This window comes from Sorex fumeus, unplaced genomic scaffold (assembly GCF_029834395.1).
Source record: "Sorex fumeus unplaced genomic scaffold, SorFum_2.1 ptg000030l, whole genome shotgun sequence".
Taxonomy (NCBI): domain Eukaryota; kingdom Metazoa; phylum Chordata; class Mammalia; order Eulipotyphla; family Soricidae; genus Sorex; species Sorex fumeus.
In genome coordinates, this window is record NW_026606087.1 from 21,074,508 (window position 1) to 21,097,164 (window position 22,657).

General features: G+C 42.2%; 1 protein-coding gene and 1 non-coding gene across 2 annotated transcripts in view; both read left to right on the forward strand.

Moving 5' to 3' along the window:
• The window catches only part of ACER3 (alkaline ceramidase 3), a 100,556-nt gene that overhangs the window by 70,904 nt on the left and 6,995 nt on the right, over window positions 1-22,657 (forward strand). The window contains exons 6-8 of the mRNA XM_056116046.1: window positions 2,195-2,230; window positions 13,262-13,320; window positions 22,320-22,421. Of these exons, the coding sequence (XP_055972021.1) occupies window positions 2,195-2,230; window positions 13,262-13,320; window positions 22,320-22,421 (197 nt within the window). The remainder of the gene's footprint in view (window positions 1-2,194; window positions 2,231-13,261; window positions 13,321-22,319; window positions 22,422-22,657) is intronic.
• LOC130025593 (U6 spliceosomal RNA) lies at window positions 2,567-2,673 on the forward strand. Its single transcript, XR_008792729.1, has one exon. It is a non-coding gene; the product is annotated as a U6 spliceosomal RNA (small nuclear RNA).

Sequence of the window (22,657 nt, forward strand, 5' to 3'; positions counted from 1 at the left end):
AAGTGCTGAAAGTCATTTCAAGGCTAGCATTTGAATTGGAGGCCAAGAGGCGTGATGGTACAGCGGGTAAGGTGCTTGCCTTGTACACAGTGAGCCTGTTCGAATCCTGGCACCGCACAGGGTCTCCCTAGCCCCATAAGAAGTGATCCCTGATCTCAGAGTCAAGATTGAGCCCCAAGCACATCCAGGTGTGCCCTGCCACAAAAGAAAGTTTTGAGGGGAAAAGCTTTTGGATTTGGATTCCTCTCTTGGCATTGGACTCAGTCACCCATGGTGCAGTCACCGTCACTGTCACTCTCCTCCCGTTGTTCATCAGTGTGCTCAAGCGGGCACAGTAACATTGTGGGACTTGTTACTGTGTTTGGCGTATCGAATACATCACGAGTAGCTTGCCAGGCTCTGTCGTGCGGGCGAGATACTCTCGGTAGCTTGCCAGGCTCTTCGAGAGGGGCGGAGGAGTTGAACTCGGGTCGGCCATGTTGGCTGCATGCCAGGCAAACGCCCTACCCGCTGTGCTATCGCTCCAGCCCATGGGGCAGTAAAACTCCCAAATTTAGGGTTTTTATAACTGGGAATGTGTCTAAGTGATTTAGAAGTTTCATGAAGCAGGAAACAATTGTTGAATGTTTTCATTCATTGAGCATGTTATATGCCAGCCTCTTCATTATCTTCACTTTTTTTTCCTTGCCACTTATTCCCAAAGTGAGACTTTTTTTGTTAAGTGATGTGCTTCAGTCATCTGACAAATAAGTGGAAGGGTTTTGAGATGTGACTCTTGCCTCCGTGAGTGTTGGGCTTGCTACCGTAGTACAGGTCTACGATTGGATTGTCAAAGAAGAGGCTTCTTAGCCCTCTTGAGTGTTTGCATCTTTGCCCCTCCTTAGAGCCTTTGCAGAGGTTAGAATTGTACCACACAGCTTGAAACAGTCGGGGTTTTTTTGTTTGTTTTTTTTTTGATTAGTGAAACACCATGAGGTACAGTTGTAGACTTACAAATTTTTGTGCTTGGGTTTCGATTATACAATGATCAAATACCCATCCCTCCACCAATGCCCATTTTCCACCACCATGGATAATATTCCTCCCACCCCCATCCCTCCCATCTCACCCTGCCTCTGTGGCAGGGCAATCCCCTGTGTTCTCTCTCTCCTTTTGGGTGTTGTGGTCTGCAAAAGAGGCATTGAGTGGCAAACATGTTCAGTCCATTGTCTACTTTCGACATGCATCTCCCCTCCTGGGAGGATCCTCCAAACACCCTTTATTTGGTGCTCCCTTCTCTATCTGGGCTGCCCTTTCCTTTAGAATGCCCGGCTGGCCTCTAAGCTATGGAGTAATCCTCAAAACAGTCTTTTTTTGTGATAACTTAGCACTGAGGGGTTGTTCCCTCCCTTCCCACCCCCACCCTCTTAAGTACTCGCCCTTCCGTGGCATGCATCTAATCTGATGCGAAGTAAATCTAAGTAGCAAAATTAGGGACATAGAGCAGGTTCAGTATTTGCAGAGGTGTTGAGATGGACTTTCTTTTTCCTTTTTCCTCTTTTTTTTTTTTTTTTTTTTTTTTTTTGCTTTTTGGGTCACACCCCGCGATGCCCAGGGGTTACTCCTGGCTCATGCACTCAGGAATCGCTCCTGGCGGTGCTCGGGGGACCATATGGGATGCTGGGAATCGAACCTGTGTTGGCCATGTTGGCTGCGTGCAAGGCAAACGCCCTACCCGCTGTGCTGTCGCTCCAGCCCCTCCTTTTCTCTTTTTTCTTTTAAATTAAAAAGTATATATTCCCCTTGCCCTTTCTTTTAATTTTTTTGTTGTCATTGCTGTTGCAGTCACCAGGAGATGCGCACTTTGTTGAAGTAACTAGACGGGCCCCCACATCCCTCCGCCATGTTGGACTCTTAATTGTGGTGCCAATACACATTTGGTTGTTCATTGGGGGTGCGGGAGATCATTATACACAGTTGCCAGGTACTGAGATCATGTTTAGTGATCATGTGGGATAGCGCCCGGCACCTGGACAGGGATCGTATGCAGTGCATGTGGGCCAGTGCCAGGGATCGAACTTGGAGTCTCATACTTCAGGCAGGTCCTTTGTGAGGAAACTGTCCCCCAGCCTGTAATCGGTTTCCTCTCCCCGTAGTTAATGGCTAATAGTTATTATTAATAGTTAATTCACATTTGTTTCTTTTACTCTTTCAGGTGTACCTTAAGGTAAAGGAGCCTATATTCCATCAGGTAATTTTTTTTTAAAGCTATTACACATTTGATCGTATAACAATGCTTGCTTTCATTGTATTTTCTTGTTCTAGCAAACAAATGCAGATTGCAGTTTCTAAAAAGAAAACAGCAGCTATCCAAGGAAAGTTTAGCTTGCAAAGTTCAGGAAAAGGAGAAATTTCAAACTCAGAACCCTCCAGGAGCAGGGTGGAGCTAGTAATAGCTGTGCCTGAGAGAACCATTCCCAGTCCAGACTTGAGCTCCCTCTGCAGATTGAAATGTGAATGCTCTTGTGATGGGTTGGTTTGGAATTCTTTCTTTATTGTTAGGATTTTTTAAAAAAACATAGATACAGCGCTCGCTTCGGCAGCACATATACTAAAATTAGAACGATACAGAGAAGATTAGCATGGCCCCTGTGCAAGAATGACACGCAAATTCATGAAGCGTTCCATATTTTTTTTGCAAAACACAGGACCCAAAAGAAGAGAGAGAGAACAAAGGGGAATGCCCTGCCACAGAGGCGGGGTGGGATGGGGGCGGTGGGTGGGGGGTGGGAGGGATGCTGGGACCCGTGGTGGTGGAGGATGGGCGCTGGTGGAGGGATGGGTACTCGATCATTGTATAACTGAAACCCAAGCACAAAAATTTGTAAGTCTATAACTGTACCTCATAGTGTTTCACTAATAAAAAAATAAAAATAAAAAAATACAAGAACATAGACTCATCTTGGGGTCGGAGCAATAGTAAAGGAATAGTATACTTGCCTTGCTCTTGGCTGACCCAGGTTTAATCCACAACATCCATTAGCATCCCCTACGCACCACCCACACCACCAGGAGTAATTCCTGAGTACAGAGCAGGAGTAATCCCTGAGCATTGTCAGGTGTGGCCCAAAAAAGTAAAAATAAAATAAAATAAAATAAACTTGTAATCGTAACTATTATTCCTAGTTAACATTAATATTTAAGTATTTTGATCAATAATACCTATTAATAGTTTTTTTAGTAAAATGTTCTAAAAGAGAGGGACAGAGCGATAGATAGTACAGTGGGTAGGGCACTTGCCATGCACTCAGGCTGACCCATGTTCAATCCCTATCACCCCTGGCAGACCCCTGAACCCACCAGGAATGGGTCAGCCTTGCAAGTCTCTTTGTATGATGAATTAGTGCAGGGCCAGGAGTAAGCTCTGACCAAAGCTGGGGGTAGCACAAAACCAAAAATGTTCTAGAGGACATAAACCCCAAATCCCATGAGGTACAGTCCACTCTGAGTTGCCCGTATGCAACTCTGGGTTCTTTTATTTATTTATTTATTTTCTTTGGTTTTGGGTAACGCCCAGCAGTGCTCAGGGCTTACTCCTGGCTCTGAGCTCAGGGGACCTTATGGGATGTCAGGAATCAAATCAGCCAGCAGCTTCATGCAAAGCAAGCACCCTCCTCCACTGCCTTTTGCTCAGGGCCAAATGCCCCTGGGTTCTTGAGCTTCCCTTCACTTGAGAACACCAGCCTGAGCCATCGGCATCTTTAGGGCGTGAATCTCCTTACTTTGGCCTTCTCTGTCTGTCTCTCCTCTGTGTGTGTCTCTCTGTCTCTGTCTGTCTGCTTCTCTCTCTCTCTTTCACACACACACACACACACACACACACACACACACACACACAAATACATTCTCCCTCAACAAGACTATTTTATTTCACTTTTTAAACATTCCTTGAATATTTCCCTCTTGTATATATTTTGTAAGTTTCGTTGAAGGGGGAATGCTTCCTCTCTGGAAGAGTAAACCCGGGAAGTGTTGCTGTCGGGAAGCAGGGCGAGTACTCTGGAGAGAGAAGCCACGGCAGCCCCACAGAGCAGCCCTTCACTGAAAGAGCCGTTGTCCAGGGAGTGCCACCGCGTGCCTGGGTCCTGCTCGCGCTCCGCCAGCAACCCTGCAAATTAGGGATTATTGGCCACATTTTACGGGAATGAGCTCAGACATAGTAATTTATCCCGGGGTTACGTCGTTGTTAAAGGTCAAAGCTGGAATTGTGGTCTGCATTTGTTTGAATCCTACAATTCATTATTCTTACAACAACAAAAAAAAATTAAAAGTGCATTTTAGCAGTGTCAGAGATCTTACAGTTTTAAACTATTTTGTGCCTATATGAAAACTTAATGTTTGTGTATTTTTAAACTGAAGCTGAACAATAACTTAACATAAATCTGGGTTTTTGAAATAAATTCCAAAACCACATTACTGCGCCTTGCTCAAAGTACATGTACTAAAGTACATGTTACACAGAGACTATCATCTGTGTAATAAACTTATGTTTATTATTACTCAAAATGATGTCATCATATAATTACCCCTTTATTTAGAACAAGTTTTGGCACAGCATAAAAAATGAAGTAAGTTTGTTTATATGATGATTTTTTTTTTTTTATAAATCTCTTGTTTTACTTAAGAAAGGGGGCCGGAGCAATAATAGCACAGCGGTTAAGGCATCTGCCTTGCGCGGCCGAACCAGATTCGATTCCTTCGCCCCTCTCGGAGAGCCCGGCAAGCTACGGAGAGTATCTCGCCCACACGGCAAAGCCTGGCAAGGTCCCCGTGATGTATTCAATATGCCAAAAACAGTAACGGGCTGGAGCAATAGCACAGCAAGTAGAGCGTTTGCCTTGCACGCAGCCAACCCAGGTTTGATTCCCAGCATCCCATACGGTCCCCTGAGCACCGCCAGTAGTAATTCCTGAGTGAATGAGCCAGGAGTAACCCCTAAGCATCACCATGTGTGACCCAAAAAGCAAAAGCAAAAAACAAAAACAAAAACGGTAACAACAAGTCTCACAATTTGTTGCGAGATGTTACTGGTGCCCGCTTAAGCAAATCGATGAACAGCGGGAGGACAGTGCTACCTAAGAAAGGAAAATCATAACAACGAAACACCAATAATTGAAACTTGGAGTTAATTATGTTTAGGCATTCCATATTTTTAGCTTCCTATATTATAATTTATATTAATTTGTAAAAATAAAATGTTTCATTGATTAATTTTTTAAAATTCTATTTCTGGCTTCCTGCGTTACAAATATTTTCTTCCCCGTTGATAATGTTTGCCTGTGGGAAATGCAGTGGAATGAAAACTTAGGGTTTTAGCTTGCATCTGGGCTGAGAGATTTCACATCAGGATAGAAGGGGATGCTGGAATAAAGAGGATAAGCCATTTCAAGGAAGAAAACACTCATTCCTTCAGTAGATGTCAGCTGGGTGCTCTCGGTACCAACTCTGAGCTAGAAATTGGGAACAGGCAGGGGAAGAAAGAGTCAGGTCTGATGTCAGGCCACAGGGATGCAAATGCAGGCTCTGCTTACTGACTCTACGCGCTCCTTGACAAGTTGCTTCACTTTCTCCGGTGCCAGCGTTCTCATTATTCAGCAAACCCTTTGTAGAGCCCTCAGTATCTGGGGCATTGTGTTCAGCAGAGAAAACGGTCCAGTAAATGAAGTCAGGAGATTTCTGCTCTTCTTTATACTCTTCGCTGAAATTGGCACAGTGATCTCGCGAGATTGTCTGAGAGTTCATTTAAAGTATCTGAACCTCTAGACACACAGTAGATGTACACTGATATTAACATAACAGCAGGTAAAACACGTCTGCTGATCTCAAGGTGTCCACTGACTGGTCAGGAAGATGGGCTAATAAAAAATCATTTGGGCTTATGGGGAACAGTAACCCAACTCTGGGTTAGATCTGTAGCACCGCAGGGTGCCAGGTCCAGCCCCAGAGGCTCCCAATAACCTTGGGGCCCTGCAGTCTGCACCCTTGGGCCTTAGACCCCCCTCCAGGCTAGCTGAGAATCACAGAGAATGGATTTGGTGCTCCCTGAGTGCTGCTTGGGAGACCCCAGAAAACAATTTTAAAAGTACATTTATATACACCTGGAAATAGCACTGTAGCACTGATGAAATAACACTGTAGCTACAGATGAACACTCCCGTGGTTCATCGGTTTGCTCGAGCGGGCACCAGTAACTCCATTGTGAGACTTGTAGTTACTGTTTTTGGCATATGGAATACGACTCTGCCGAACAGGCGGGATACTCTCGGGCATTCCAAGAGGGTCAGAGGAACCAAACCTGGGTCAGCCACGTGCAAGGCAAACGCCTTACCCACTGTGCTATCGCTCCAACCCACACCTGGAAATAAATAATAAAAACCATATTGACATATAGAAAAGGAACAGTCTTTTTTAAGTGATTCAAGATAGGATTGCAAAGTGTACGTATTATATATTATTGTAAATTATTCCTTAGTCCACTACTGCAAAACAAGTTGAGAAAAGAGCTTTCTGGAACAGGAGAGATAGTATAGAAGGTAAGGCAACCTTGTACGTGTCTGATCCAGGTTCAATCCCTGGCACCCCATATGGCCTCTGAGCACCGCTAGGTGTGACCCACAACCCACAAACCAAAAAGATTTTTAATTAAATTTTAATTAAATAAAAAGAAATAGCTCTCTATTAGATAACATCATTTTTCTAACTATATCTAAAACTTTATGTAAAGAAGTCATTGGCTTCAAATGTCTTATCTAGAATATTCTGTTGATGATCTGTTATTTAATTATAACATAAGGTCTGGAGAGGTGATAGGGCACTTGCCTTGTATGTGACCTACCCAAGTTTAGTCCCTGGCATATCATATGTTTGGTCTCTCAGCCCACCAGGAGTGATTCCTGAGCACAGAGCCAGGAATTAACCCTGAGCACTGCGATGTGTTAAGCAAAAAACAGTAATTACGATATTTTTTTTTATCATTTTGATGTAACTAATCTTCCTATATAATTTCTGGCCATCATTATTAAGTAAACAGAACTGCTTTTTTTTTTTAATGAGACTCTCCCCTTTGTGAAAGTTTGACAATTTACTCTTTCTTTCACATATTGTTAGCTGCTTTTAATTATGAATAGATGTTTAGAGAATTTGGGGGAGAGAGCTTGGACCACACAAAGTATTTAGGGCTTACTCCTGGCTCTGTGCTCACGGTCACATCTGGTGGTATTTAGGGGCCCTTATGTGGTCCTGGGGATCAAACCCAAGTGCACATGCAAAAGAAGTAATTTACCTGCAGTCCTATCTGTCAAACCCCTAGCTTGAAATTTTTAATAGAAAAATTATTTTGGCATTTGCCTCAAGATTTGTAATTGCTACCTTTCAGGCACTAATTCTAGTTTGATACCCAGCACTGCATGGTCTTCTGAGCACTGCTGAGAGCAACTCATGAGCACAGAGCTCGGAGTACTTCCTGAGCACTTCGAGATATAGCCAGACCGCCCTTCAATATTTTTTCAAAACAAGGAGCAGTCACACAAATCACAAATCACAAATCATCCTGTTATTCGTCGATTGCCTCGAGCAGGCCCCAGTAACGTCTCCTTGTCTCCTTCATCCTAGCCCTGAGATTTTATTCAAGGCTCTTTAGGAGAATGGGACCCATCATTGTTACTGGTATTTGGCATATTTGGTATGCCACGGGGAGTTTGCCAGACTCTGCCCTGTGGGCAGGCTACATTCGATAGCCTGCAAGTTTGTCCAAAGTAGGAATGAGATAATAAGATGTCACAATAAGATGTCGCGCGGCCGCATTGGGAGCTGGTTTTTATAGTCTCTGAGTCTTGGCCGCTGATGGGATTACACGGCGCCAGGGGGCCAGTTGGTGGAGCAGTATTATTGCACAATAATCATGAAGATCGAATCATGAAGATAATTATTATATCATCATGCAAGGCATAGGCAATGAACAATACAAATGTGATATATTAAAAGGGCACAGATTAAAATGGAAGATTGACCTGCATAAATTTCTACCGGTGGTAACCACTGAGCACTTCTGAAAGGGCCAGAGAAAAGTAATGAGATACAATTAGAGAGTTAATAAAACCCTGTCAAAGCCAATGATTGTCTTGCTAAATAGTTTAGCTTTCCTGAAGGAAAAACACTGATAACGGTTCCTCTTGACAAGGTTAAATCCTCTCCAGAAGGGAGCCAAATGCTGTTTATTTAATTTCATGGCCATCCAAAGAGCCATACTCCAACTGCATGGCTGCCACGTTCAATAAAAGTCCCAAAATATCTTAAGCAAGGAAACAAAACTGAAACGTGCATGAGATTAGTGAAAGAACATTTAGGAAACTGCTGAGCCTATAAGGTCTCATCTGATGTCATTGACTGAAAACTCCCTGCCAATGCAGATGTCTCCTAGAGATATTTTCTAGAGATAGCTTATCAACATTTTGGCCTTTTCCGTTCTTATTTGACTCCCAAGTTTTGCAAGAAAAAAAAAAACTATGGAGTAATAGTACAGTGGGTAGGGCATTTGCCTTGCATTCAGCTGGTCCAATTTCAATGGCCCCAAGCTGGCTCCAAGCGCCCCAAGCAGTGATTTCTAGGTGCAAAGCCAGGAGTGAGCTCTGAGCACCACCCAAAAACAACAACAAAAAGGAAAGGAAAGTCAGTATTTGTCAGTGTCATCAAAATAATTACCGTGGTGGTGGAGAATGGGCATTGGTGGAGGGATGGGTATTCGATCATTGTATAACTGAAACCCAAGCACAAAAATTTCTAAGTCTTCAACTGTACCTCATGGTGTTTCACTAATAAAAATTAAAAAAAAAATAAAATAATTACCGTATACCTACAGTTTCCAAGGCCCCCTGTACTGCTGCCCCCGCCACACCCCTCCCCCCCATTAAATTTGCCCTCAGTTACCTCTTGGTTTGATCCATCTTCAGATTTTGTCACACACGCATCTTAATGTCATTTCACAAAATAGAACATTAGTCTTTTTCTGTCTTCCTCCAAATTTCCTCTTAGTTTTCTTTTTTCACTGTCAAACAAAAAATGCAACCTACTGTCCCCCGTTATGCTATAGGGCCCTTGACAATTAATGCCAGGTTTCAGTTTAATAGCATAATCCAAGGATATTTAGCAGGGGAAAAAAAGTACCGCTATGATATTTTTGTAATCTTTGGAGCTTACATATTACAAAAATCTATTCAGCATGTAAATTGGACTGGAGAGGTAGTACAGATGTTAAAATACTTGTCTTGCGTGCAGCTGGCCCTGGTTCAGTCCCCAGCACCACATATAGTTCCTCAAGTTCCACCAGGAGTGATCCCTGAGAGCCGAGGCAGGAGCAAGTTCTGAGCACGTCCAGGTGTAGCCCCAATAAATAAATAAATAAATGTGAAAGGATACAAAAATTCACTGTAAAAATTTTTCAATATAAAAAAATTAAAATTTTTTAAAAATTCAATAAAAATTTCAAGGAGCAGAAAATTAATATATATTATCTTTCAAAATTTAAAAAGTGCTGATATTAGAATATGGAGAGGATAAAGGTTGTAGAGATGTGGCCATTCTCATCGTAGCTGCAAGAGAGGCTGGGAGGGGGGCCAAAGTGATAGTTCAGCCCAGGGGGCTTTTACCTTGCATGCCCCCGACCCAGGTTCAGTCCCCGGCATCCTATGGTCCTCCAAGCACCACGAGGAGGGATTCTTTGTGCAGAGCCAGGAGTAAGCCCTGAGCATCACCGGGTTACCCAAAAACAAGGGAAGGGGAAGGGGCGGGGGGGGGGGGGGGGGAGAGAGAGACGGAGAGGGAGAGAGAGAGAGAGAGAGAGAATCTGGGAGGCCCAAATGTCATAGCTCAGTGTTTTGCCATTGAATAAAATCAGCCTTCCATAAGGTCAGGAGGAGAGTCGGTTGTCAGAAGGGTCTCCCACGGTTTCTTAGGGGAGAATCAGAAAGGAGTAGAAGAGCGGCTTATGGAAAGTTTAAAACTAATGTGGAAAAGCCTCATGGTACTTACAGCGGATTGTTGCTTCCTTAGGCGTCGTTTGCTATGTGAGCAAAACTCCCTGAACACTCCCTGATTTCTGCACATGAATGATTCCTAAATCAGTTTCTTCAGCTGAGATTATTCTTAGGTTTATGCCCAGATATCCAACTCAGAGCTCTCTCTACTCTCTTCAGCGCCCCACAGTATAAGATACGCCAGTTAATCACTCCCACCATTTCATATTAATCATTATTAATATCCTTCTACTAACGCTTCAGTTATAGAATTTAACACCTTATTTTCCCATGGGAGTCTTTCTTTTTCATTGATTTATTTATTTTTATTTACTTATTTTTTTATTGAATCAGCTATGAATTACAAACGTACAAAGATATTTGTAATTGAATTTTGGGAGTACTACGTTTAAGCACCCATCCCTTCACCATTACTCCCATCACTGTCCTCTTTCCCTTCCCTCTGCCACTGTCCTTGTGTCCCCTTCCCTGTCTTATCCCCCCCACTGCCTCCACCCCCACCCTCTGGCAAGCTACCTATGGAGACAGTTCTCCCTCTCTTTCTCATTCTAAGCTATGTAAATCTATATCAGGTCACCTTCCTGTAGGCGTACAAAGTAGGATGTGTATTATATTCTAATTGCCCAATTACATTTTCTCCATCTTTATTGGATTTTAATTGCTGAGACAGAAATTTCTTCTTCATCAGTGTGACAGCTGGACTACAGTGATGGGTTTAAGTTGACTGAGGCTGTAGCGATGGTACAGTGGGTGGGGCGCCCACATAGCACGTGGCTGACCCGGGTTCAATCCCTGGCACCCCATATGGTCCCCTGAACCTGCCAGGAGTGACACCTGAGCATAGAGCCAGGAGTAACCCCTGAACACAGCCAAGAATGGCCCCAAAACAGTAAGTAAATAACTAAAGATACCATGTGGAGAATACAGCAGATGTCACTTTTTTTTTTTTTTTTAGTAAATATTCCCATCAAGCTTAATAATTTTTTAAATTCAGTAGCAGGCATTTACAGGTTAAAAACATTCATGGAAAAGAAATATAAAAATAACACTCTATCCTCCAAACATCCTTTATTTGGTGCTCCCTTCTCTATCTGAGCTGCCCTTTCCTCTAGGATACCCGGCTGGTCTCTAAGTTATGGAGTAATCCTCCTGGTGCTGATCTCAGCTATTCTTGGGTATTAATCTCATACTTTGTTACTTTATATCCCCCAGATGAATGCAATCTTTCTATGTCTATCCCTCTCTTTCTGACTCATTTCGCTTAGCATGATACTTTCCATGTTGTACCACTTGTATGTAAATTTCATGACTTCATCTTTTCTAACAGCTACATAGTACTCCATTGTGTAGATGTACCAAAGTTTCTTTAACCAGTCATCTGTTCTTGGGCATTCAGGTTTCTTCCAGTTTCTGGCTATTGTAAAGAGGGAAGATGCATGTCGAAAGTAGACTATGGACTGAACATGTTTGCCACTCAATGCCTCTTTTGCAGACCACAACACCCAAAAGGAGAGAGAGAACACAGGGGATTGCCCTGCCACAGAGGCAGGGGGGATGGGGGGATGGGGGTGGGAGGGATATTATCCATGGTGGTGGAAAATGGGCACTGGTGGAGGGATGGGTATCTGATCATTGTATAATCGAAACCCAAGCACAAAAAATTGTAAATCTACAACTGTAAAAAAAAAATAAAATAAAATAAAAATAAAGGGAAAAAAAATAACACTCTATCAAGATTTTTTAGACCTGGGACAAAGACCACCATTATTTGACTTTAGCTGGTGAACACGTTGGTCTAGCTTGTGGGAACCTAGTGTACTAGCAAAGGCAGTTTGAAAACCACGTTCTTTAACAGTCATACCTTCACGCAAAACGTGTCTAACAGTAATACCTTTACTCACAGCATGGAATCACTTTAAAAAAAAAATAACTTCATGGAAGAGAGACCTTTGATTACTACCAAATTATCTTTTTGAGTAGCTGGGCTTTAAGAGACGGTTTGCACAGCTTAGAATTGTTGAGCCCTTTTCTATTCGAGACACAGGTACTTTTCCCACATAGTGAGTCAAGTGGTAAAGTCCTGAGACGTCACATTTTTATCTCATCATTAGATGCAGAGCGATTCCTAAACCGCTTCTTTGGCCCTTTCAGATGTCCACCTGAGGTTCACATACTGCTGCAAGAGAGAAAAACCAAGTGTTGTGGGAGTCACTGTAACCCAAAGCAACAATAATCCATTTTTCCTAGCATTCTTGGTGGTGTGTCTCTTATATACTCTCTCCATATGGGCCCCAAGCTTCAAATTTGGGTTCAGCCTTTCGTAACGGCCAAAGCTCACGTTAAATGAACTTAGAACATTTGCTTAATTGTCCTGTCCAAGGCCGGGTGACCAGGGTCTTTCCCAACGAGGCCTGCATTACTCGCAGCTGAATAGTAACCCTTTATTCACATTTTATATCCCAGGATCTAGAACAGTTCTACTAATTATTCATTGGATTTCATTTAATAGAGAGCCCAGAAATACTAAGCAAGATCATGTCAAGTCCTGATGAAAGAAACAATATAAAACATCAAGACACGGGGCTGGAGAGATCGTGCAGCAGACCTGGATCAACTCCCACAGCACATAGGGCCCCCTAAGCATTATCAGAAATGACCCCTGAGTACCATCAGCTACCCATTGTCCTCTCTGGTCCCACTTAAAAAAAATTATTTAACTATACAAAATTTAAATTAATTTAAATTAAAATAACCTGATACTGGTTATTCTCTATGAGAGAGAGAGAGGAGAGAGAGAGAATAATTCTCAAGCAGATGCTTAAATTTTTCTCAAAGGGTTAAATGATTCTTTATTATGTAATTACACATTTAAAAAAAAATTTTGTTTTATTTTGTTTGGGGGCTACACCGAGTGGTTTTCAGGGCTTATTCCTGGCTCTGTGCTCAGGAATCACTCCTGGCGGTGCTTGGAGGATCATTTAGGGTGCTGGGAATTGAACTGAGGTTGGCCACATGCAAGGCAAGAACCATACCACCTGTACTATCACTCTGGCTTCTAAAAACTCCTTTTTAAGAAATGTAATGAAAGATAATATTTACATTTAATTAGGAGAGATATTTTTGTAGGTAGCATACGCTTTCTCTCACAAGAGTATTGGATGTACTAACTTCATTTTTCCTTTCTTGTTCAGGTCATGTATGGAATGTTGGTCTTCACCCTAGTACTTCGATCTATTTATATTGTTACATGGTAAGTAGTTTGATCAGCAACACTATGCGCAGAATAGTTTCAGGTGGTAAACCTATTGTCAAAATTGAAGTAACACATAAGAAACCAGCTCCAACTGGGCTAATGATAGGAAATTATAGCACAACATTTATGATTCAATATTATAACATAGCATTTATGGATCAGCATTATGATTTTAAGGAATGCTACGTTTGTTTGTTTGTTTGTTTTGGAGGCCAGACCCAGCAGTGCTCAGGACTTACTCCTGGCTCTGTGCTCAGGGATTACTCCTGTGGGTCTCAGGGGCCGATTTGGGGGTCCAGTACTATCTCTCTGGTCCCAGAAATGCTAGTTTCTTTTTTTTTTTTTTTTGGCCACACCCAGCGATGCACAGGAGTTACTCCTGGCTCTGTACTCAGGAATTACTCCTGACAGTGCTCAGGGGAACCATATGGGATGCTGGGAATCGAACTCCGGTTGGCCGCGTGCAAGGCAGATGCCCTACCCACTGTGCTATCACTCCAGCCCCAATACTAGTTCTTTAAGCAAGTTAATAAGCATGTGAAAACAAGCCCGAAAACTAAAAAAATTTGAGGAAAGCTGCTCTGATGAAGTTCTCTAGAATATTATATGATATCAGTGTATTTTAAGGACCTTAAAGTATTCTATAGTTTAAAAGTGTTTTTCTTTTTCTCAAACTACTTGACTAGGATATCCCTATGTTGTAATAACTATCAAGATGGCCATGAATATCACAATGAATCTGAGTTTCATAAAGATGGGAAATAGACTCACTTTTTATTGAACACATGGAGATTAAGTAAGAAATATCCATATTACCCAGGGCATAGCCGTACAGTGGGTGTCAGTGAATAAATATGATTTAACACTTTGTTTTGAGGTAGTTATAGAAGCCCATACGTTTTCAAGAAATAATAAAAATCCTCGTTAGCCTGTAACAATTTCCTCCAAAATGCAGAACAATATTACAGGCAGGATTTGGCAGTGATAGTGTGGAAATACAGAACATTCCATCACCATAGCATCCTCATGTGGTCCTTTACAGCAATGTCTTCTTCCCTTCCGCCTGCCTGCTCCTCCTTAACCCCAGTATGTTGTCTTTTATTTTGTTTTTACCTTTTTTTTTTTTGCTTTGTTTTTTGAGGTTTTTTTTGGGAGGGGTTGGGTTTTTTTTTGTTTTTGTTTTTGTTTTTTTTTTTTTGGTCTTTTTGGTGGCGCTCGGGAATTACTCCTGGCTCTGCACTCAGGAATCAGTCCTGGCGATGTTCAGGGGACCATATTGGATGTCAGAGATTGAACCCGAGTCAGCCATGTGCAAGGCAAGTGCCCTACCAGCTGTACAGCTCCTCCATTTGTATATTATTTCCTTGATATTTTTACATATCAAGAATATTAGATAAAGTGGAAGCAGGCAGTATATTGAACCTTTGGAACTAGCCTTTTGTGTTCAGCCTGATTTACTGTTGATCATGCAAACCGCTGAGTATATCAGTCCTGTGGCTGAGCATGGCACCATATGCTCATACTGCAGTGTAGCTGCTCACCTGTTCAGACACACCTGGACTGCATCCAGTTTTTGATGCTCAGGAATAGAATAGCTCTGAACATTTGTTTACACATCTTTCTGGGAATGTAAGTTTTTGTTTCTATGAAATAAATATTTAAGTGGAGTTGTTAGGGTTGTATTCATCATGTTTCATTTTTCTCAACATTGCCCAACTTCCTGTATCTTCCATCTGCCATTCCCTGTGCCTTGTGCCCTCCCTGCCAACACCAGGTAGAAGCCACCCTATTGTGGCTTCAATTCTCACTTTCCTGATGACTGAATCTGTTAAACTTAGTACGTTTATTTGCTATCTGCATGTGATTGGATCATATCTCTCTCCCATTTTCTAAGTGAAATTGATTCTCTTCTTTTCCAGTTGCATTTTTAGAAATCCTTACATCTTCCCTTTTTTATTTTATTGTATCACTGTGAGATAGTTACAAAGCTTTCATGTTTGAGATTCAGCCATACAATGATGGAACACCCATCCCTCCATCAGTGCACATTTTATACCATCAATGTCCCAAGTATCACACACACACACACACACACACACACACACACACACACATTGCAGGCCTCATCCTGCCTCTATGGCAGCCAATTTCCCCAATACTCCCTCTCTAATTTTGGGCATTCATTTTGCTCGAATTTTCCCACCACCAGTCAAGCCTACCTGCCAGGGGCAGAGTCTAGATAATATATTTCAATATCTCATTTAGAATATCACAAGAGCTCACACGGCCATGATTGTAAATGTAAATTTCTAGATTGTAAATGGTTGGGTTCCGGAGACATCTCTGTATGGCACTCATCCACTTTGGGATTCAATTGGGAGTCTCTGGGCCAGGGTTATTGGTGTGCTAAGATGGTGTCTGGGGGCAAATTGTGGGTTTGACAGCCAGTCTTCTGGGTGGGCGGTGACCTGAGGAGGGACAGCCTGGGTCCTCTGCCATCATGCAACCTGGAGATTTAGTCCTGAACCCACATACCTGGGCCTTGCTTGTGAAAGCTCTTGGTTACCACAATTCCATCTGGAGTAGGCGGGGAGACTGCACCTGCTTCACCTGGGGTGCCCCGGTGATAATGGGTTGGTTTGGGGCCGGGAGAGAATTCTGATAAAGTTTAAGTAATGCAATAACTAAAATATTCAGTAAAACACTTAACAAGTAATGGTCTTTTAAGCACTGTAGCACTGCACTGTCTTCCCGTTGTTCATCCATTTGCTCGAGCGGGCCCAATAACATCTCCATTGTGAGACTTGCTGTTACTGTGTTTGACATATTGAATACGTCATGGGTAGCTTGCCAGGCTTTGCCATGCAAGCGAGATATTCTCGGTAGCTTGCCGGTCTCTCCGAGAGGGGCGAAGGAATCAAACCTGGCTCAGCTGGACCGGCTGAACACAAGGCAAATGCCCTACCACTGTAAACATACCTGGAATAAGTATTAAATCAGATACAAACTTTAAGCAAAGTTCAACAGAACTGGTTGATTTAAATAGCCCAGTGGGAATGCCCCTGCCTGGAAGGCATGAGTGTAGTTTAATCCCTGACACCATCATACTTGCTGAGTGTGATCCCAGAGGTACCCCCTTTGAGATCCATGGTGCCACAACAAAGCACGTGATGTGCAGTGCACTGTAACGAGCTGTGTGTGAGCACTGTGATCAAGTATGCAAATCCCAGTGAACACCACAGCCAAGTGTGGGTGAGCCTCCCCGTCACCATCACAACAGCAGCAAAGGGGCAAGGATAATGGACAGAGAACTGATGTCCTGAGTAAGAGGTTTCCTGATTAATACAGTTCAAAATAAAACACACTTGTTTTATTTATTTTTTTTTTATTTTTTTGCTTTTTGGGTCACACCCGGCAATGCGCAGGGGTTATTCCTGGCTCATACACTCAGGAATTACTCCTGGCGGTGCTCGGGGGACCATATGGGATGCTGGGAATCGAACCCGGGTCTGCTGCGTGCAAGGCAAACACCCTACCCGCTGTGGTATCGCTCCAGCCCCTTGTTTTAAATGATTAATAACTGTGGGTTACTTTTTATTTCAAATTTAAATTTGAAATAAAAATAATTCACTTTAAAAATGTTTAGCTATTTCTGCTTCTTTTTTTCAGCTTTGTACTTATCTTGACTTTTCTGCTTCCCTTATCGCCTTTCTTCTGATTTTTTTTTGGGGGGGAGGGATACTGGGATCATTGGTGGTGGAGAATGGACACTGGTGGAGGGATGGGTACGCAATCATTGTATAACTGAAACCCAAGCAGAAAAATTTGTAAGTCTACAAAAAAAAAGTCTCTGTAAAATATTACTGTGCTAAAACAGAATGACCAAAATTAAAGGTGGAAGTAAAGAGAAAATGGAAAAGAGGAATCATCACCAAAGTAACTGAAGAAATAGCTTAAAATTCTTTAATATTTAATAGGGGCCGTACCTGGCAGTACATACCTGGAGACCATGTTGTGCCATAATCAAACTCAGGGCTTCATGCATGCTAATTATATGCCCTCCCACTCAATCCTATTCATGGATCAGAAATATCTTAAAGTTGAAAACAGAGTCTTTAAATTGGAGCTGGAGCAATAATACAGTGGGTAATTTGCTTGCCTTGTACATAGCTGACCCAAGTTCAGCTGCCACTACCCCATATGGTCCTCAGAGTCCACCAGAAGTGGACCGGAGCACCAAACCAGAAGCCCTCAGAGTCCACCAGAAGTCCACCGGAGCACCAAACCAGAAGCCCTCAATACCACCAGGTGTGACCCCAAAACAACAACAAATACATATCTTACAATTGAAAGACATGAGTAATTAGATTTTTTTAAGCCACAGACTATTCAGCACAACTAATGGAAATAGATCTGTGCTAGTTTTAGGATACTAAACAAGAGAAATTCCACAAATTTAATTTATAGTTAGACAAAAGGTATACAACAGGTCCATTAGGATCAAAAACCAGAATGACTTTGAACTTAAAGCAAAATTGGAAGCTGGACTTCTACCAGAAAATTCTATACCCATCTAAACTATCGACAAAATATAGGACCAAGATATGTTTTCATACATTTAAGCTCTGAGAAAAAAGAAAAGAAGAAGAAGAAACAAAACTTATCCCATGAATTATTGCCTTTCGGAGTTCACATTTAACTACCGTGAGAATGTAAACCAAAGGAAGAAAAGATACGAGACATGAAGATTCACTGCAGATGAAGGAATTCCCATGGTGAAGGTCAAGGCAGGATCTTTCCGACTCTAGAGAGGCAGCCAGTCTAGAATGAAGCAGAGTGGCTTCCAACACAGACACTGAGGGTCTTCTGCACTGTACCCTCTTCAACCTGCTATCAGTAGGGGTAGCTTGTCCTCAGAGTCTTATCAGGACTCGCTTGCATGTACCACATGCTGACGAAGTTCTTGCTCTCTCCTGCCACCTGGATAACCAAAGACATTCATTTCACCCCACAGAAGAATTTTGATTTGAACAAATGCTGAGAGCTGAAGAGAGGCCAGGGTAAGTAAGCTTAGTCTCAGGAAGGAGAGCGTTCCATACCCACCAGTTGTGTCTCAGTATCTGTTCTGCACTGCAACCCTCTAAGATGCCCTGTCAACCCTTGTGCTGAGGCTGTCCACACCGTGTGCAGCTATTTCCTGGAACCAGTTCTCTGTCCTCACAAATCGGGGTTAAAATAAACTCTTAAAAGCTGTAACAGAACTGGAGAAATATAACTCAGAGTTTAAAGCACTTGCCTTGCACATGTCTGACCCGGATCCGATCCCTGGCACCCCATTTGTTCCCCCTGACCCTGCCAGGAGTGATTGCTGAGTACAGAGATAGGGCTAAGCCCTGAGCATCACCCAAAACTAAAGAAAAAGAAATAGAGAGCAGTAGACCGTCCCAAAAGAGACTTCATATGCATACTGACCTGATTTTAAATATGTTAGGATAATTCTTTTTTTTTTTGTGGTGGAAGGGTTCACACCCAACAATGCTCAGGGATCACTCGTGGCAGTACTCTGGGGACCAATGGGATGCCGGGGGTTGAACCCAGGTCAGGTGCACACAGTCAAGTGCCTTTCCCACCGCACTATCTCGCCAGCCCCATAAACATGCTAAGGTAATTCTGTGCAGAGAAAATAATGTTTTCAGTAAATTGTGCTGCAACATTCCTATTAATTTTAATGATCTTAAACTTTACACCAATATGAAAAGTTACCGGAAGTGAGCTGTATCCTAAAATATTTAGAAAAAAATTCCGGGCCTTTTTGATCTTTGGTTAGGTACCTATTAAATAGGACATAAAAAATGGATGTTAACTAGGTTTATTATGGTGACCATTTTACAGTATATATACAAATATCCAATTTTTATATTCTTTTATTTTTAGCTTTTGAGTCACACAGCAGTGCTCAGGGCTTACTCCTGGCTCTGTGCTCAGGGATCAGTCCAGGTGGTGCTCAGAGGGTTATCCGTGGCGCTGGGGATCAAACCCATGTGTGCAAGGCACATGCCCTACTCACTGTAGTATTGCTCCAGCCTCCCAATTGTTATAGTCTATAACTGAAACCAATGCAATGTTATACATCAATTTTACCTCAGTTTAAAAATTCTAAATTGTTCAGATATATAAAGCTCAAATAATAAAGGGGAAATCAATAAAGCAAATTTTAGCAAATAAAATTTTGTTCTTCAAAGGACACTTAAGGGGGCTGGAGAGATAGTAGAGAAGGTAATGCTTGCCTCACATGAAGTCAACCCAGTTGTATCCCAGCACGACTAATGCCTCCCCTGCCACCCACCAAGCACAGCCAGGCCCTGAGCACTGCTGGGCATGAGCCAATGCTACACACACACACACACACACACACACACACACACACACACAAACTGTCTTAATAAAATGAAAGGTGGGTCACACATATATATCCAATAAAGAGTTATATTTAGAATATATATATTTAAAACTATAACTCAATAATGAGGCAAATAACAATTTTTATAATGGGCAGAAATTTTGCAAATACTGTGTCAAAGAAGATGTGTGAGTGACAAATAAGCAACTGAAAGGTACTTATGTGTAAGAGTCACTAGGGAGGACCAGGGTACGGCTCGGTGGCAAAGCACTTGCCTGACATACATGAGACATAGATCAAACCCTGAAACTGCCACCATCCCCCCACCCACCCTCCCACCACAAAAGCATCATTAGGGAAATGCACTTTAAAACCACAGCAAGATCGTGAGATGCCACTGTACTCCTAAGTGAGAGGAACTGAAATGCGAACAGTTAATGCTGCATCCAGTATTGGTGAGGATATAGACTTATAAACACTCAAACAGTGTGGTGGGAATGTAAAATGGTACATCATCACATACTGAAAACATGCAGTAGTGTCTTAAATTAAAGTTTAATATTAGCATTCCATATGCCCCAACCAATCTCTCCTCAATTTTTACCCAGAAAAATTGGTGCGTATGTCCATACAAAGTCTTACTTATATAGCTACTTTATTTGTAACGGTGAAATACTCTAAACAATACAAATGACCACCAACATTTGGACACGTAAATTGTGGCCCACTCAGTAGAGTATAACTCGGCAGCATAAGGAAATGAATTATTAATACGTTGGTCAGTCAGCTTCAAAATAATTACACCAATGAAAGAAGCCATACGAAGAGTTTGTACTGCATTTTTATCCCATTGATATAATATTCTCACAAATACAGTCTAGGCTTTTGGAGATGATGGGTTTGGGTATTGGTTTCATGAATATACATAGGTGGCTACTTTAAATATATGCCATTTAATATAATTCAATGGAATACCTCATTGTGGCTGTCGAGTATATACATCAGGGACAGGGGCCAGAGAGATAGGACAGCAGGTAAGGCACTTACCTTGCACACAACCATCCAGGTTCGATTCCCAGCATCCCATATGGTCCCTTGATTCTGAAGAGTAGTGATCCCAGTGCAGAGCTAGAATACCTGAGTATCACAGGTCCAACAACCAAACTTTGTGTGTATGCGTGCGTGTGTGCTCATGTACATGCCTTTCTTTTTTTTTAATTTATTTTTTATTTATTTATTTATTTTTTATTTTTAGTGAAACACCATGAGGTACAGTTGTAGATTTACAATTTTTTGTGCTTGGGTTTCGATTATACAATGATCAGATACCCATCCCTCCACCAGTGCCCATTTTCCACCACCATGGATAAAATCCCTCCCACCCCCATCCCCCCCATCCCACGCTGCCTCTGTGGCAGGGCAATCCCCTGTGTTCTCTCTCTCCTTTTGGGTGTTGTGGTCTGCAAAAGAGGCTTTGAGTGGCAAACATGTTCAGTCCATAGTCTACTTTCGACATGCATCTCCCCTCCTGGGAGGATCCTCCAAACACCCTTTATTTGGTGCTCCCTTCTCCATCTGAACTGCCCTTTCCTCTAGGATACCCGGCTGGCCTCTAAGCTATGGAGTAATCCTCCTGGTGTTGATCTCAGCTATTCTTGGGTATTAATCTCATATTTTGTTTCTTTATATTCCCCAGATGAATGCAATCTTTCTTTGTCCATCCCTCTCTTTCTGACTCATTTCGCTTAGCATGATACTTTCCATGTGTACATGCCTTTCTGTGGTCAACTGTGGTTCAGTTCCCAGCACCAGGGCCGGAGTGACACAACAGCGGATAGGGCATTTGCTTTGCACACAGCCATCCCAGGTTCAATTCCCGGCATCCCATGTAGTCCCCCAAGCACCGCCAGGGGTAATTCCTGAGTGCAAAGCCAGGAATAACTCTGAACATCACTGGGTGGGTTTTTTTCCCCCAAAAAAGTGGAAAAAAAAATTCTCAGCACCATAGTTGGTTCCCCTGGCACTGCCAGGAGTGACTCCTGAGCACTACTGATGTGCCCAACCCCAAAAAATATATATATAAATGTATATATATGTATATATATCGGGTAAATTTATTAAATTTTAGTTTTTTATAAGTAAGATTAAGAATGCTTGCTACATATGGTTTATTTGAAGATTTTATTGATACATGTGTTTATATATGATTATGTGTCTATCTATACCCCTCCCTTTACAGTTCATGTATCTGTGTGTGTGTGTGTGTGTGTGTGTGTGTGTGTGTGTTGCTTACTAAGCTGACTATTGTTCTTGACACAGACCAGGTCACTTACTCATCCTTGATTCTGTTCTCCCACCCTGATGGGATTCTCAGGCACTTCCTGCCACCTCTCTGGTATGCTTAGCAAGTCTTTGTGGTACATATTTCCCTGATGCCTTTCACTGATTAAGTGCTGTAGACAAACATATTAAGGAACTGAATGGGTAGGTTTGCTTTGAAGCTGACAGGTCTCTCCCAGGAAAGGAATGACTTTAGTCTCTGACAGTGAAATGACTCAACAAAATTGCATGTTGCTTTTTCTCTTCTTTCCCACAGGGTTTATCCTTGGCTGAGAGGACTGGGCTATACATCCTTAGGTGTATTTTTATTGGGATTTTTATTGTGGAACATAGATAACATCTTCTGTGATTCACTGAGGTAAGATACATTTTTATTAATCTTTGAGAAGTATTTTAGGAAGCAACTGTTGGGCAGAAAATTCCATTAGGTATTATAGAATCATGAGGGCCTTAAAATTAATCTTTGCCGGTGTTGAAATTTGAAAGACATGCACAGCACGATAAATTCTGAGAATATTTTCAATTAACCCCAAATTGGGACCAAACAAAATTTCTGCACATTAGTAGGGATTTTTGTGTGCTAGGCTGGAGCGA